Below are 17,789 nucleotides of genomic sequence, written 5' to 3' on the forward strand. Positions count from 1 at the left end.
GTCGGGGGATGGAGGGCATGTGGATCTTTAAAGTGATTTTGCTTATACAATTTTCTCTAATAATCATATTTTGCTGCTGTAAAGAACCGCTAAGATCATCTATTTTTCTTAAATTTATTTTTAATGAAAAAAGTCAAGCTTCCTCATTAAGAGCCAACATTAAGACACCTGTAAGGCTGCTTAAAGGCTGCTTAAGTAAATTCCAATGCTGGTGAATGAAACATTAATTATAATGATGTGAGAACTTACTTAACCACAATCTGGTATGCTTGATTTATCTATAAAGCTAGTTAAGACACCCAGGAGATAAATAATTTAATTTCACTTATAAAGTGTTCTCTTATCCCATAGTTAGATCTTACATAATTTAGAAAAAACCAAGTTTCCTAAACTTAGGGATGTTGACACTCACAAGCGCCCTCTAGTGGATTCAGGAATGTTAGAATTTGACTGAAGATGAAAATGGGACAATTTCAGATGATAGTTCAGAACAGTTTGGGAGGTTAAAACCGAAGGCAACCAACGCTAATTTTTCTCTACCCATAAAAAAACTGCAATTGTGTCACCTTTAAACTTACAATTCTGAAGGCCTGTACTTACAAACAATTTGCTTTTATAAAGGTACTTGCTTCTGCCACTGGAATCTTTTACTTCTTTACTAAACACCAAGGACATCTCAAACAGGAAAAGGTGCCGCTCACGGCCCTTTCGGATTAAGGTTTTGGGGTCCCACACTTGGAAGGATTCCTGCAGGATCAGCTCTCCCTGAGACTCAATGTTCTCATCGAACCCTAGGACGTGAAGAAAAGGCACAGTCAATTGAAAGGAAATTAGCAACGATGCAGGACTGCGTTACGGCTGCTTAAACATTTGTAAGAGGCCCATCGATTAAATCCCAGATGAGAGTTTCCCATCTGGGCCTTGGGCTCCAGTCTCCCTAGCACTGACAGAGGATAATTCTTCCTAGAAGACAGCCTTGCATGTATTCCGCACCCCGTTCAAAACAAACGCAGCCTTATTCTGCAAGTCCTCCTTCTTCACCATCTGAGACCGGCTTCAAGCACCCCATCCCTCAGTGTCCCTCCCACACTGCTCGCAGCTTTCCTCCCAGCTGCCCCATCCAGGATGGCTCACCGACCCCGACCCCCGACCCCCAACTTCCACTCTACGTCCTGAGCCTTGGCTTCCTCAGCCCAGAATGTCCTTCCTGGACTGCTCTCTGCAGTCCCAGCGTTTCTTCCAGACCCTTGTCTGGCCTTCCTCCTGGGAGACATCCCTGGTTCCCTGAGGAATTCTCTCTCCTTTAGACACAAAACTGTTGAAGTGAGTCAGTGGCGCTCTGGGCGCGGGCCGGCTTTCACTGCTGCTGTCTCTTCATGGCGTGGTGGATGCGGGGCAGGGGCAGCTAGTGATCTCCTGCCCTCTCTACCAGCAGAAGCCCCTCTGTCTCCGTGGCCGCTCAAGCCAGCCTGCATCTCCCAGCATCCTGTGGGCCGGGGCAGCCACAGCCACGCCCACCTATGCCCGGGGCCGCAAGTGTCTGCCCCGAGCGCTGGCCCCCTCCCCTGCGGCCTGCCAGATGGGAGTTTTGAACAGGGCCTTGACACACCCTGCACACCTGGCCACCCAGAACAACACCCGAGGAGTGGAGAGAGAGATCGGCCAGAGAGAGCCAGAGGCCCAGTGACCTCATGAGGGCTGCCCGCCTGCTCAGGATTTTACATCAGAGGAAGAAAGGTGTTCTGGCTTGGCCCCTGATTCTGAGGGGACGGGGTGTCTCTGCAACAATCGGGAGTGCCTCTGCCGTCACCGGTAAAATGGTTCAATGCAGCCGACGGTGACGACACAGGCCAGCACAAGCTTTGGGGCAGGAGTACTGCTTAAAATAACTCTTGAGTAACCTGACAATAAGAGTTAAGCTATTACAAAGAAAGAGCTTTCTTAGATAGAAGCAGTCAGGGAAATTATGCTCATGATGATAATGTTTAATTAAGCATATTTATCCGATTCTCTCTTTACCACGCTGCACATCTGGCTCGGCTGCATGGGCAGGGAGGTGGTACCTGCTTCTGCAAGGCTCCAGCAAGTGATGCAGTGGATGGAGAGATGGGGAGGACATGAGCCCTGGGGGGACCATGCAATCCTGGGGGGGTGGGTCTACCTATCCTTCCACCTGTCCATCTACCACGGAGACCGAGTGCTCCTGGGGTGCAGAGCGGAGTGGCTGCAGACAGGCTTGTAATGACGGGGGAGCATGTCGTGAGCTCCTCGAGGGAAGCAACGAGACCAATTTTTGGAAAGAGAAGGCCCCGTGCCTCCACCGGTGACTCCTAACTGAGCATGGAGGGGCAAGGACATGGGGATGGGGGCGGAGCAGCGTCGGCGGGGCGGGGGGCCTACCTTCCAGCATGCTGAGGTGCATGGCATCGTTGGCCCGCTTAGGCACGCTGAGCATCACCTCCAGCCCATCCTTGATCTCCCCCTTCCCCTCCTCGCAGCACGTGAGCAGCTCCTGTGGGAGACCAAGACCGTGAGATGTTCCACTAAGGAGGTCTTCACAGAAACCACAGAGTTTGTGAAAATCCGTGACGTTTGTGGTAAGAACAGATGTGGTCAACTGGGCAGAGATTCTCATAAGGGAATGCAGGATAAATTTGAATTGCCTCTTTAGCCAGTGGATGGAAGGGTTTGTCCTGCTCAAGTCAGGATGTTTCTTAGGCTTCAGAGGAAACCAAATGCAGTCATAGTTGAAGGTGAGTTTAGTGTAATGTTAACTACTGAGCCTCAAAAATGACAAACAATTTAATCAGGGTAGCAAAGCACAGTCACCTAGAGGTTACACTCGAAGGTGAAGTCAGAGTCCAGTGAGTCCTGCTCTGCTGGCCACAGGATCCAGCACGATCCTGAGCTCTATCTGCCTGCAATGCAGGAGACCCAGGTTCAATCCCTGGGTGGGGAAGATCCCCTGGCGAAGGGAACAGTACTCTATTCCACCCTTACTCTTGCCTGGAGAATTCCATGGACAGAGGTCTCCGGCGGGCTCAGCCTAGGGGACTGCAAAGAGTTGGACACAACTGAGCCACTAACACATACACAATGTCCCCCTACTTTGGAGCTGCCCCGTCTCCAGCCGGAACTGCATGGCTGTCCAGGTTTCTATAGGGAAACACTTCTCTGTGCTGGGATGTTCAGAAAGCGCTAATGACTGCAGGATGCCTCCCCAGGGAAACAACATTTCACATCTATGTAGGAGAATACTTGTCTTAGAGGAGTGACAGCAAGGACCACAGAGTCACATTCTAAAGGGGCCAAGGTGTTTTCTCCCCGTGTATTAATGACTGTTAGCAGTCAGCATCCAGAGGGGCCAAGGTATTTTCTCCCCGTGTGTTAATGACTGTTAGCAGTCAGCAGCAACAGCCTTCTGTGTCCCGTGTTCAGCAGGAGGGTGTGGCACTGCCGCTGGCTTTAACCACACCCTGGAGGGTCCAGGGCAGTGGTCCCCATCCTTTCTGGCACCAGGTTTTGTGGAAGACACTTTTCCCATGGACGAGAGTTGGGGGGCGGGGGGCAGGCGGGGTGAGAAGAATGGTTTCGGGATGATTCAAGCACACTGCAATTATTGTGCACTTTATTCCTATGATCATTACATCAGCTCCACCTCAGATCATCAGCCATTAGATCCTGGAGGTTGGGGACCTCTGGTTTAGGGCAAAGCAGCTGCCCAACAGACCCCTGTTCTCATGGCCAGATGATGGGCACTGCTTATTCTGAGCCGCTTGGCATTAAGGGCTTTAAAACTGCCACGTGCTGAGGCTGAAAACCCCCTCATTGGGGAGCTCAGCATAGCTCATGATTGCTCAATGGAAGAACCCCTGGGCAGAATCAAGTCAGGTTTATAAATTAAAGCAGCAGCTTAATAGTGAATGACTAGATGTGAGGTCACTGAGGCTGAGATCTTTACTAGAACCACATGTGAAAAACAAAAGCCATCAATCTTGAGGACACTAAGAGGTAAACTGCCTTTGCAGAATTAGAAATCAGAGGGCAAATGTGAATATAAACAACTTAGCTTCCTGACTTCTCTTGCACATTTATAGCAACCACATATTTCTGCTGTGGTGGTCATAAAATCCCCTAATGGGAATCTGACATTCTGAAAGCGCAGGAGAGCTTTCTGATAGGAGAATGCCATAATGGGGTCCTGTCACAAAAGAATGTAGCCCCTTTGACTGCCTGTAGATTTGCTTTTTTTAAATTAACAACAACATAAAGTCAATAAGGGTTTTGGACATTCAAAACTTCATCTTCTGTATCTCTTTTATATCCAGAAAAATTACAAGATCCCCTATTGTGTTAGGGCTGAACTGGGACATAATCGGGTTCATGAAACAGTCTTACTGGGATAAATGGGTGTTGGGTACGTTCTGATGCTTAGTAATGTTCACCAGCTAAGGAAACAGTGGGGTAGAACATCATGAGGTGAAGTTGTAAATTAGTTTTCTTGTAGCCAAGAAAATGTCAATTATATACAATAAATCCTATAATAACTCTTACCACAAATTCTAAGCTTTGTTTACCATTGTATTGTCAAAACTAATTATTATTTGACTTTTACAAGTGCAATTTTAATTATGATTATTCACAACCAAAAAACAGCAAGGTCAGTTTGACAGAAATCATAGCAATGCACTAAATTATCCAGAATTGGCACTAAATCATTCTCTTTCCTTTCTCAATCTTATGTTAGGGACTAGGATCAGTCAGCAAAGTTCAGGTGCACAGTTAGGAAATATACTCTTATTTACCTGATACACTGAGAAATCAGTCAGGGCAAAAAATGGCAATGAATTAAAAAATAAAATTAATTTGCTAGATGTTGTTTCAAAAACTTAGAGTACTTTAGACAAATAAAACAATGTCAAAGTGGCAACACACCATGTGTAACATTTTGTAGGTTGAAGATGCTTCATACATACTTTTAAAAGGAGCTGATATTTCGTTATTCGCTGAACTGGTTTAATAAGGTAGGAGGAGATGGAATTGGCTAATCCGTGCCGCTGCTGTATTTCCTGTATTCAAAAAAGAATACACACACCACTGGGAGGTCAGACAGGAGAACTAAAAATCTACATTATTTACCCGCATGATGAAATCACACAAACTACTTTTTCTATAAATATACAGAAATCTCTATTGCTTCTTTTAATAAACTCAACATAAAAATAGCAAGTCTCAATCATCACTTTGAGCCCTGAAGACACAGGGTCTCCCCTGCACTACAGGCCTTCATGTGCAGAGGTCAAGCAGGGAGGCCGACCACTCCCCGGCCTGCTCTCTGGGCCATCACTGTGCCCGTCCCCGTGGCTGTCACTGTGCCTGCCCGCCGTGGCTGTCACTGTGCCTGCTCCCCTGGGCCGTCACTGTGCCCCGCCCCCCAGGCTATCACTGTGCCCGCCCCCGTGTGGCCATCACTGTGCCCACCCCCGTGTGGCCATCGCTGTGCCCGCCCCCCTGGGCCGTCACTGTGCCCGCCCCCGTGCGCCGTCGCTGTGCCTCGCCCCCGTGGCTGTCACTGTGCCTGCTCCCCCGGGCCGTCACTGTGCCCCGCCCCCCAGGCTATCACTGTGCCCGCCCCCGTGTGGCCATCACTGTCCCCACCCCTGTGTGGCCATCGCTGTGCCCGCCCCCCTGGGCCATCTACGAGCCCTCTCCCCTAGGCCCTCACTGTGCCCCGCCCCCGTGTGGCCATCACTGTGCCCCGCCCCCATGTGGCCATCGCTGTGCCCGCCCCCCTGGGCCCTCACTGTGCCCGCCCCCGTGCGCCATCGCTGTGTCCTGCCCCTGTGGCTGTCACTGTGCCTGCCCGCCATTGCCATCACTGTGCCCACCCCCCCAGCCCGTCACTGTGCCCCGCCCCCGTGTGGCCATTACTATGCCCCAACCCCTGGGCCATCACTGTGCCCGCCACCGGGGGCCATCACCGTGCCCCGCCCCCCAGGCCCTCACTGTGCCCATCCCCCTGGGCCCTCACTGTGCCCACCCCCCGGGCCCTCACTGTGCCCGCCCCCCTGGGCCCTCACTGTGCCCGCCCCCGTGTGGCCATCACTGTCCCCACCCCTGTGTGGCCATCGCTGTGCCCGCCCCCCTGGGCCATCTACGAGCCCGCTCCCCTAGGCCCTCACTGTGCCCCGCCCCCGTGTGGCCATCACTGTGCCCCGCCCCCATGTGGCCATCACTGTGCCCGCCCCCTGGGGCCGTCGATGTGTCCACCCCCCTGGCCCTCACTGTGCCCCGTCCCCCATGGCTGTCACTGTGCCCGCCCTACAGTCAGACTCTCTGGCTATAGCTCCTGAAGCTCCAGCCACATGTGCACCCTCGTCACAGACCACATCCCAGCCCTCTCTACTGGAGGCTTCCTTCACCTTCACCATAAGGAACTCTCTCCTGTCTGCTCTCCTTTTCACAACAAACTACTGTATTTCCAATCTCTTAGCTCTTGGCTTCCTATTTAGGCCACAGGGTTTTTAAACGACTTTGATTCTGAACATTATGTGTGCCACAAGCTCTCATTGCTTCTTAGGCCTTAAATAATTCTAACTGCACAGGGCCATGGTGGTGGGCTCCACATAATGGCGAAGACCCAGGGTTGTGTGAAATACTGGAAGGAAAGGGCCACCCTGGGCTGAGAGTGGGCTTCCTGTTCACCCACCAAGGGCCGTGTAACTACTGGTCATGAGAATGACAACTGAGAGAGGGCCATCCACAGCCAGGGCTCTACTTCAAAGACAGAGGCTAAAGTTTACTCTAATTTCCCAGACTTTCAGAGAACAGCAGATGATCACAGGTGGCTATGTACAAACGCGAGCATGGGAACAAGTCTAATAACCTTGTGGACTCACACACCAAATTACATCTAACATTCGAAAGTACCTTATCTTTAATCAAAACAAAAGGTGTTTGGCACATCTGACTATGTTCTGGAAACCCCCCCAATCACTTTATGTATCATACGACTCCATCTTTTTTGTTCTAAACAACCTCTCTGTAAAATCTTTCCAAAAAAATAAACTATGTTTACACACACGACAATATAATTAATGAACCTCCCAATGGTCTGAGTTGTTACAGTGCCATTTGTAAAATTTTACTGGTAGGCTGCTTTTGGAAATTAAGTACATCATGAAATTGAAATGGGAAAAATAAGTGATTAAAAATACCTAAAATTATTTCTGTTTTATAGAGGAGAAAAGATGATTAGCTTCATATGTACTCATATGTACAATATTACAAACAAAAAACTATTGAGTATATATAAATGGTAAGTAAAGACATATATACACATGTGCATGTTACAGTCTGAAATTTTTACAGTACACAGAGCTTGCAATACTATAGAAAAATATTTTAAAACCATAAGTATAAGAATACTCCACTTTTGATAGATAAAAATGATATCAAACTAATTAGGTGAAAGTTACGAGTCAACCTACATTTAATGTACACCAAAAGCAACTTAGAAAATACCACAGCTTTTTTTTTAGTAATCTATTACTTACATCAAAGTAGGATCCTGCATGCTCTAATATCAGCTGAGTAGAATCAGGCTTATTTTTGCAATATGTGACATACATCTGAAACTTGTCTGCCTATAAACAAAAAGAAAATTAGACTAGTATCCCTTTCAAATGGCAATAAGTCAAATTATGACAAACTTTTTATGTAAAAAGAAGCTGGATATGTAAATGAAATTCAAGCCTCCAATTTAAGAAAATTTCTAAAGAAAGACATTAAAATAAGAAACATGTCCTGTGATAGGACACACGTCCAGAAACCTCCCCTGGCCCAGCGAGTCAGGACGGAGCCCCAGCCTCTCTTCTTACAACAGAGGGTGCAGACCTGAGCATCACACTTAGCAGGGCCTGTCACCAGGACTCATAGTTACATAGGAATCCCCAAGGCCATGCGGAGGCCTGGCATATTCACTCAACGTTCTATACCAAGCCAGCACTACTGCCAATGAAAGTCAGTTCCACAGTAATAACTAGCTGGAGAACATAACTCTTTGGGGGTAAAGTCTGCTTTTCTGTCTGCAGACACCAGGAGAAAAGGATGCCATTTGAGAAGTGGACAGCGTTCCTTCTAACGTCCGTCAAAGCCACCAAACAGTAGTGACAGAACAAGGTGCTGAGGTTTCATTACCCAGGTTACAAAGCAATGTCCCACGTCCTCCGGCAACTGCTCATATTTTTCCAGCTCTTTTAGGAATATGCTGCAGAGAGTAAAAACGGTATAATATTATTAAGGTGTCCTAAAGCATTTTACGAGTGAGATGACACGCCAGGAACGAGACCAAGCATACCATGAATTTAGGCAAAGTCTGAATTGCATCATTTTAATCAAAAGCAGTGAAAACTGTATCATTTAGGTTTTAGTTTAACAAAATGTGCAGCAAGAGCTATGAACTGGGGTAAGTTACTTTGACTTTCATACAATTAATTAGTTCAGCCTTCAGATACTTTCTGGGCTTCCCTTGTAGCTCAACTGGTAAAGAATCTGCTCATGATATGGGAGGCCTGGGTTCAATCCCTGGGTTGGGAAGATCCCCTGGAGAAGGGAAAAGCTATCCACTCCCAGTATTCTAGCCTGGAGAATTGCATGCACTCTATAGTCCATAGAGTCAGACACAACTGAGGGACGTTCCCTTTCACTTTCAGATACTTTCCAGTAGAATCGTTACCCCAGCTGTTCAGAAGATGTGTGCTAAGTCACTTCTGTTGTGTCTGACTCTTTGCAACCCCCAAGACTGTAGCAGCCCAGGCTCCTCTGTCCATGGGATTCTCCGGGCAAGAATACTGGAGTGGGTTGCCATGTCCTTCTCCAGGGGATCTTCCTGATCCAGGGATCGAATCTGCTGTCTCTTATGGCAGGCGGGTTCTTTACCACTCCTGCCACCTGGGAAGCCTGATACGTTTAGTAGCAAAGGATATAGTTTCGGGGATACTCAGTTCAGAGAACCAGTCAGGTCTTCGTGTCTTTGCTGGTGGTGGGGTGGGGGGCAGAGAAGCGAGGAACACCCTGCCGGCTCTGGCCCAGCACCATCTTTCTCGGGTGATTTGGGGTGCACAGACTCCACCTAAAGATGCTGCTGCTGCCTTTTTTTTTTCTCTCCTTTTTCGACTTTAAAAATAAAATCATGCTCCTCCTCTGGCCAGTGGCAAGTGCACTTTACTTTGGTCACACTACGCATCTGTTCTGTCCTCAGTTCCTTCCTCCTTCTTATTAGGAAAGACCAAAAACATCAGCCAGCAGCCCGTGGAGGCCAGTCCTTTCTTTGAACCCTAAGAAGTAACTGACGGGGCAGCTGACGATACGGCTCGAGAGCAGCCAGTGTGCCTACGAAATGGCTTCGGCTTTCCAAATCTCATTTCTATAAAGAGTGAATTCAAATAGAAAGTCGAGTCTCTGTTAAAAACAGTCTCAAGAATGTCTGTCCTTGAAGCAAGACTGGCAGGCTTCCTTCAAATTCCAACAGGATCCCTGGAATCTATGTGTATTCGACTGGAAACTTGCATTTGTCATGGTACTTCAGCATAGTACCTAGACTTCTAGAGTCGCTAACAGGGTCCCTACAGATGAAGCCACTCACTTATTGTGAAACTCGTAGATTTCCTGCATGTTCCCGAAGATGATGAGCTCTTTGTTTACAATGCCCGGGGGGATCTCCTCCACGCCGCTGGTCATTTCCCACAGGTAGGTCTGGCCGGGAGGGAAACAGAGAGGGTTGGACAAAAGCCCTGAGCACATCTCCAAGAAACGGCTACTTCTGCTCTCCGTCAATACACACCCAGAGTTAATGTCTAGCTAAAAATGTATCTTAAGAATGAAGCCTCTTACAAAACAACATGAGAAACTATTACTAAGACAAATCTCAGTTGTTATTAATGTTTGAGCATACAGTCTGTTCTTTTAGACTCTAAATATACTCCCAGCTTCAAATCTGGGGATTAAGCTGCTCCTCAAGGTATGAGGAACATTCGTTAAACTACGGAGCATCAGCGGCTAATTGTAATCGGTAGGCGTGTCTCTCTGAAGCTGCTGTAAAATTCTACCGAGAGAATGTCAGCCAGGCCGTCATGTGATAAATGAAACGAGAGGATTAGCGCTGTTATCATCTCTGTAATGAGCGAAAACATGCCTGGAACTTCACAGAAGTGCAGAAACACGCAGAGAGGGCCGCCTGTGCACACTTTCAATCTCAAAAACAACAACGAAACGGGCGACCAGTTTAAGAATTCAGTAGGTAAGAATAAATAGCCCTGGCCATCTCCTGTGGACCGAGGAGCCTGGCGGGCTACAGTCCATTGGGTTGCAAAGAGCTGGACATGACTGAAGTGACTGAGCACATACAAGAATAAACAGCAAGACTGTATATACCCCATCTAAACAAACAAGCAAAAAAACTTACTTACATCCATACACTCCCGGAGGTCTCTTACGTAAGCCTTTTCAGTTTGAATTAGCTCAGCCATTATGAACCTTAAAGCAGAGGAAGACAAGTGACCAGTTTAATTCACAGTCAGGACACAGGCTCATTTTAACTATTCACTTTTAGGGTTTATGAAATAATAAGGTGATTTTAAAAGCTTTAGCCAGTGATGTGTTCTGGAAGATTAAAACAAGAATGAGTCAAAGACTAACAGTGCCCAGTCACCAGGTCAAAGAAAAAAAAACATTTTGGAAAAAATTTTGCTACGGTACCCAGTGATCAGGATTTCTCAACTTGGCAGCGTTGATGTTTGGGGCTGGACGATGCTTTGCTGAGGGCTGGCCTGGGCACTACAGGACGCTGAACGGCACTCCTGGTCTCTGCCCCCAAGATGCCAGTAGCGCTTCCCCCGCCCCACTAGTCGACAACCCAAATGCCTCCACATACTGCCCAATGTCCCTCTGGGGGGAACAAAGCTAGCCCCGACTGACAACCACTGGTTTAGAGCCATCTTTGGTCTCTATTAATACTCAGTAGAGTTTACTAATTGGCAACTTTGAAACTTCAGCACTTGTATTATTAATTTCTCCTCCCCAGTATTATCACTCATGACCCACTGATGACAAATGATAGCAGAGCAAGTTGTCAACCCCATGAGACAGGGGCACAGGATAAAAACAAGACACTGTTTCCAAATCAGCTGATGTGGGCGCAGTGCACCCAGTGGGCACTGCTGCTGTGAACACGAAGCACATTCAGAGCAATGAGAAGGATTCACGCCGTTTGGTTTCAGAGCGCACACAGAAACAAGCGTGCTTGTCCAAGTGACATTTCCTTCACTTCCTCACTGAATCCTGGCGGGCTCTTCGAGGCTAGCTTACTCTTTCCTGCGGGCAGATTTCCGCTTTTCCTCATTAAGTTCATGGGCGGCGTCTCGGAGTTTCACCTCTGAGCCGGGGATACTGGCCGGAACAATATCCAGCTGAAGACTTTTGCTCTGTGGAATAAGGGAGGCAGTGCACCTCTGTTAATTAAATCAACAAGCAGGACACAAAGACACAGACGGTAATTTATCCCGCTGGCACAAAGCAATTTACCGATTTGTTGGAATCTGAAGAAATCCCTAGGGCTTTCTCCAAAGAGGTCCTGTATTTCTCCATCCGCAGAGAGAAGTCTCTGTACCTCTTATCCACGGCAGTGACACATTTTTTTATTTCTGCCGCATGGGCATGCCCCTTTTCACAAAAGCCGTCGGCCAGCTGTATCAATAGCTTCACTCTCTCTTTGGTTTGCTGCGAAAGAACAACAGGAAAAGTATTGTGAAGCAAATGCGTCCAATTGCTGGCAGCCAGAAACACAGTGGCAACTGGCCTGCGACTCTCTGAGCTCTGGACAGGAAAACGACCGCTGGGGAGAGACACTCAGACTGAACCCCCGCGTCCACACCAATTCACCTCCCCGTCCCCAGACTGGCTCCCTTGGTTTGCCTCTTTCCCCAACAAACGGCATTTTCACGACCTCGAAGGAAAAGTCTGGGCTCTGAACGGTGTCTTCACCTGGCAGACGCCCAGACCCTGCAGACTGAGCAAGCAGAGACTGGCTCGGGGTGGTGTCTGTGGTCCACGACCCTCCTCCTGTGAAGGCTGCAGGTACAGGGGACAGATACCCTCTGCCTCATGCTTCTCTATTCTGCGTCCCCAGTTAGACTGAAGGCCTGTTCAGGGCAGCAGCCATCGGAGATTTTCCTGAGGCCGCGGGGCCAAGGCATCTCCCCCACCCCACAGGCACCTAACCAACCCCCTGAAGAAGCGCCATGTCACACACTCATTTCTTCTTTAATTCTCAGGAGATAATGCAGGAGGAGTCACCACCAGGGAAGCTGTCTTCACAGAGGTATTTTAAACTTGCTCCCTGTGTGAAAACTCTCTCTCCAAAATAAATGTATTTCATTTTATATACACATTTGGAGAAGGAAGTGGCAACCCACTCCAGTGTTCTTGCCTGGAGAACTCCATGGACAGAATTCCATGGCTGGCTACAGTCCATAGGGTCACAAAGAGGTGGACACCACTGAGCGACTTTCACTTTTTCACTTTTCGTGTGCACACAGGAAAGATCTTTAAGTGAAGAATAACTCTTGCTTTTTAAAGTTAAGGATAACCATAAAAGAAGCGTTCTCCCTCCGTCCCTCCTTCTCTCTCTCTATATATATATAACATGGACTTCGCTGGTGGGTTAATGGTAAAGAACCTGCCTACTAATGCAGGAGACACAAGAGATGTAGGTTCGATCCCTGGATCAGGAAGAGCCCCTGGAGAAGGAAATGGCAACCCACTCCAGTATTCTTGTCTGGGAAATCCCATGGACAGAGGAGCCTGGCGGGCTACAGTCCATGGGGTTGCAAAGAGGCAGATATGACCAAGCATGCACACACATACATATATTTAAATACATATGCAGAAACATATATATAGACATGGCAGTAACTCAAATCTGATTTTTCAACAGATTTTTTTTGTCACATCCATTGCATTTACTATTTCACTTATTATTATCACTAGATTTATATCCTTTGTTGTTACTTCATTCATTATCACTGCTTCGGCTTCCTTCAACATTCCCACTGACATGTTAAATGATTCCAGTTACTCTTCTGCTATGGAACCTGCTTTTCTCAGTTAAGTCATAAAGACTTTCTGGTGAAAGCCTAACATTCAGGAAGTTGACTTTAAAAAATTCCCCAAAGGAAGAAGGTCAGGGTTCAAAACCTGGATAAACTATCTCAGTTTGTACAATAAAAGTTTTGAGCAGAATTCACTAGGCAGCTTGCAGAGCCAGTTGTCAACAGCCTTAGACTCTACATGAGCGCCCTGGGCCTCCCGTGGGCTCTCCCACAGGGTCCAACTTGCCTAGCGCCCCTCCAGGCTTGCTGGCCTTCAGTTCTGTGCACCACGGCCCCTTTGGCCTGGAAAGCTGGTTCCCTGGACAGCTCTGTGGTTCCTTCATGTCTTTGCTCAAATAAAGGCCATTCTTAACTGGCCTCCCTGACTCTCTTAAAATTGCAGCTCACCTCCCTGCCCCAGGCACCTTCTCCCCATCTGCTCCGCTCCACCCTGTAGCATCAGTCTCCAAGGAGGTATAATTTACTTGTTAAGATCACTTTCTCTCTCCTGGTTAGAATGTACCCAGGGACATTTGCTTGTTTTGCTCATTAATATCTGACACGCCTTCTCTGTGTCTGGTACATGGTGGACATTTATCAAATATTTATTGAGATAATAAATTACCATTAGGACCTTTACGCAAGTGTATATACACCTGTAACTTTAATTGGTGCAGTAATTACTTTTAACTGGCAAGAATTACGCAATATACAAGAAAAAAAAAAAAACAAACACCCACTTGAAAAGTGAACTCAAGGGACATTACTGTCTCTGTGAAAAAAAAAAAATCACTATTGTGAATTATATAAAACTTGTTTATTGGAGAAATTGAGCAAAACTGACAACATTCTAAAAGTTTCTGGGCCCTTCATCTTGTGTGGAAATGAACTCATGTAGAGTGAGCTCAAAGGAAAATACCTGTCAAACAAACCTTCTGACTTGTTATCAGCACGATACCTTTCTGGTTAAGACAAGCCTAATTATATACCAAGGAGGTAAGAAGTCAAAGCTTCAGACCTAGAAGCATAAATTCCAAAAGGGATTTAAATTAGAAACATTAGTAAATTTTAATATCAGAGAGAATTAACATGACTGATGCAGGATTTTTTTAAAAATCAAATTGCCTAGAGGAGGTTTTCCAACCTTCTGAAAATCATAGAAAGGTGCTTTACCACCAGGTAAGCATTCCTTACATTCCCCTGATGTCAGAATGACATCAGTGGAGGGCACTGCAAACAGCTTATCCTTCAACAATTCAGGGGCTTGGGCACTGCCTCCTGGCTCGCTTTTCACACCACTGCCCCAAAGTGGCCCACACCCTAGGCTTCACTGGGATCACGCACTACTGTAGTACTTACCTGTCGAAAGAAATCTGAGTATAAGTGGACCCACACGGTTCAAACCCTTGTTGTCTAAAGGCCAACCGTGTATCTTTAAGGGGTTAAGAAAGTGGTTTCATGTTTTAAGTGGTGGGGACATAGAAGTAAAGATAAAAAGAGACAATTTGCCTACACTAAAACAGAAAACAAAAACCACCAAGAAACCAAAGGAAGATTTTCACATATGTCGAAAATACATCACAAAACAGACTAGTTGTCTATATGTGACGCCAATAGGCTGATTCTGATTCTATGAAACTCAACGCAGACCACAAGATTTCCCAGAGGCAAAGCCTGGTAGATCTATAAATCTTCCATGTATAAACTTCATTTAAACAAAAAATGCTAATCAGAGAGTCAAAGGCTTCTTGATGAAATCAACCACAGCCTATCAAAGATGGCAACCCTCGTCCCTATGGCTGTCTTTTGTTCTTATTGTTTAACATGCGTGTATATACATTTACTTATTCATCAAGTTACTGCTGGTTTGTCCGATCAGAACATGCAATCCATGAGCTCAGCACAGGGAGTAGCTCATGGTACACAGTAGGGGCTCAATAAATAATTGTTGAAAGAATGAATGGTGTGATCAAAACTAAGTAGAATGAATCTGCAAATCCATGAACCTTTTATAATATTGTATTTTTAATTTGTACTTTTTAAATGCATTCATGTATTGTATTTGAACTGTACTTGAATTTGTATACATTCAAAGTGTATTTGAATTCACAGAATTCAAAATTCAAAGGACACAGAAGGACACAAAGTGAAAAGTCTTCTCTACATAGGCCTGTTGCCTCTATCAGCTTTGTGTGCATGATCAGATCAGATCAGTCGCTCAGTCGTGTCCGACTCTTTGCGACCCCATGAAGCGCAGCACGCCAGGCCTCCCTGTCCATCACCAACTCCCGGAGTTCACTGAGACTCACGTCCATTGAGTCAGTGATGCCATCCAGCCATCTCATCCTCTGTCGTCCCCTTCTCCTCCTGCCCCCAATCCCTCCCAGCTTTATTACATACAAACAAGTATTTGTATGTATACATGTCATTTTCTCCCTTTCATTTTTTGCATGAATGCGTATGATAAGCACTGCTGGGCACCTGGTGCCTCTAACAACTCCTGCTTCTGCTTTACCAGCAGGACACAGCAGCCTCCTTGCTTCTGTAAAGAGATTTTTATGAAAGCAGATTTTTGTTTTTAAAGTGTACAAATGTTATAATTCGAACAACTTCATCTTTAGGCATAATCAAGGGACTAGAGAAAAATAAAGGCAGACTGAACGCTTAAGCCCACAAACTCAAAAGAGCCTCATTCGTGGTGTCCTCAGGTGACCAGAAGCCCGGAAATGATGCAGATTCAATGGTCTTGGACACTGTCTGGTCAAAGAAGGTGTCTGGCACAGGAGACTGGCAATCAGGGAGCCGTGTGGGGAGAAGGTGACAAGATTGTGAAGGTCAACCTAAGGCAGCAGGTCTCAAACTTCAGCATGCATAAAAACCACCCGGGGAGATGGTTAGAGATGCTGTGTGTCAGGGCCCGCTCCCAGCGACTCCAGGTCAGTATGTGCGGTGCCTGGTGAGGACTGAAATCTGCTTCTAAGGAAACACCCAGAGCCTGGATGCAGGTGGTGCGTGCAAAGCATTCTGAGAAACTGCTGCCTTGAGTTGCCAAGGAATCAAGGTGAGCCTTAATCAGACGGTGAGGCGAGGCTTTATTTCCATTAACCCTGAAAACGTGAGATTACTAATTATGTAACTACTGGATTGGAAGATGTCATATCAGAGCAAGAAGGTTTCTCTATATAACAAGAGAAAAATGACTTCTTAGGAGATAGTAAGACGGAGGGGGACAGGTGAGCAAGGGCCTTACTTCAACAAGAAAAACTAAATGACTTTTCCCAGCACCACAGCGAGAGTTGTCTGATGAAAAAGAAAAGTAGCCAGAAACCATAGAAAAAAATGCTAAAAAAATAAAAAGTGCAAGTTGCTCTTTTCAAAATCCATGAGTTCCTCTTAGCAAAAAGAATTCCGTATACCCAATAGATGAAACAGCTCTGTGTATTTGGAAAATAAAAAGGTCAAATTTCACCTATGATTTTAGATGTTTATTTTTTTTTACAAAATGTGAGCCAAAAATATGCCTCTTACTGCTCATTCTTCCAAAAACCACAAGCCAAGTTTGAGGAAAAAGAAAATTTAGGAATAATGGGAAAGCCCCTTTGTACAGCCTCTACTGGTGGCACAAAGCTACCACGATGCTCAGTCCTAGACGGTGGCATTCGCACCCCTGTGTGCAGGGTGCATCCCCCAAGTTGTGCAGAACGGCTGTCTGGCTGCACATGCGGCCAGCAGAGCACAGCATTCACGGGGATTTAAGTTGGGGCAAAGAAGCAAAACTTCAATCTACTTGAGTGGTATCTTAGGCATTTTCTTTGTATCTTTATAACCGAAGGATACTCAAGAAACAAATAAAAATCATCAAATGCACATAATAACTGTATTTATTATCCAATTACTAACAAAAAATAACAATTACACAGCCAAAGCCGTGCTGGAGCTAGAGGAAGCGAAGGCAAAGACGTGATGCTTACCTGCAGAGGCAGCAAAGGCCAGCTCCCCTCAACTGAGCAGGTGGGAGCCCCCTCGGAGCACCCGTGGCCCCTCTGGGTGTAAACCCCCACTGAACACCAAGGCTACCTGCCGAGCCCCACTGGACTGTGGGCTCCTCCAGAACAGAGACCGTGGGTTCCCACAACCCAGAATCCAGAGGCCGAACGAAAAAATGAATTTACAGCTTGTGGTGGGGGCGGGGCCCGGGGGAGCAATGCCCAGGGAAGATTAACGGGAAGTCAGAAATCGCTACAGAAAGTGTGAAAAAGTACAAGTCGACATGATACAAAGTAGCTGTTGTCATCCTAAATGATTTAAAAATTCCCCATTGATATGTTCTCAAAGCCAAGTTAAGGGCCACCTGAGAAAATCAATCTTCTTACCTTACAGGAAGACTACTCTTTAACCACAATTGCTACCCAGCTTGACCACTGATTTTCTACTCTTAAATCTGAACTTATTTCCAACTTTTTCTAAAACCTTAAAATCATCCAAAACAGAGGTGCTTCTGAAAACTGTACAAAGAATGCATATTCAAAACTCTGAAAAACAAAAATACCACCAGTTGAGAAGATAAGCCTAAAAACCTCAAAAATGTTTTGTGGTTTTTAAAAAAAGGAATTAGCCCTGCAAATATGTATTTGAATTGAG

At 46.4% G+C, this 17,789-nt stretch overlaps 1 protein-coding gene across 2 annotated transcripts in view; it reads right to left on the minus strand.

The window, feature by feature from the left end:
• TRIO (trio Rho guanine nucleotide exchange factor) overlaps positions 1 to 17,789 on the minus strand; it is a 363,125-nt gene that overhangs the window by 109,380 nt on the left and 235,956 nt on the right. For both annotated transcript variants that reach the window (XR_003507150.1, XM_027519979.1), the window contains exons 22-30: positions 11,584 to 11,778; positions 11,368 to 11,483; positions 10,470 to 10,536; positions 9,647 to 9,756; positions 8,200 to 8,269; positions 7,557 to 7,646; positions 4,977 to 5,069; positions 2,401 to 2,512; positions 601 to 791 (exon numbers count right to left, since the gene is read on the minus strand). Coding sequence is in view for 1 of the 2 variants with exons in the window: in XM_027519979.1 (XP_027375780.1) it covers positions 601 to 791; positions 2,401 to 2,512; positions 4,977 to 5,069; positions 7,557 to 7,646; positions 8,200 to 8,269; positions 9,647 to 9,756; positions 10,470 to 10,536; positions 11,368 to 11,483; positions 11,584 to 11,778 (1,044 nt within the window). In the remaining variant the exon portion in view is untranslated. The remainder of the gene's footprint in view (positions 1 to 600; positions 792 to 2,400; positions 2,513 to 4,976; positions 5,070 to 7,556; positions 7,647 to 8,199; positions 8,270 to 9,646; positions 9,757 to 10,469; positions 10,537 to 11,367; positions 11,484 to 11,583; positions 11,779 to 17,789) is intronic.

The sequence above is a fragment of the Bos indicus x Bos taurus genome, chromosome 20 (assembly GCF_003369695.1).
Source record: "Bos indicus x Bos taurus breed Angus x Brahman F1 hybrid chromosome 20, Bos_hybrid_MaternalHap_v2.0, whole genome shotgun sequence".
NCBI lineage: Eukaryota > Metazoa > Chordata > Mammalia > Artiodactyla > Bovidae > Bos > Bos indicus x Bos taurus.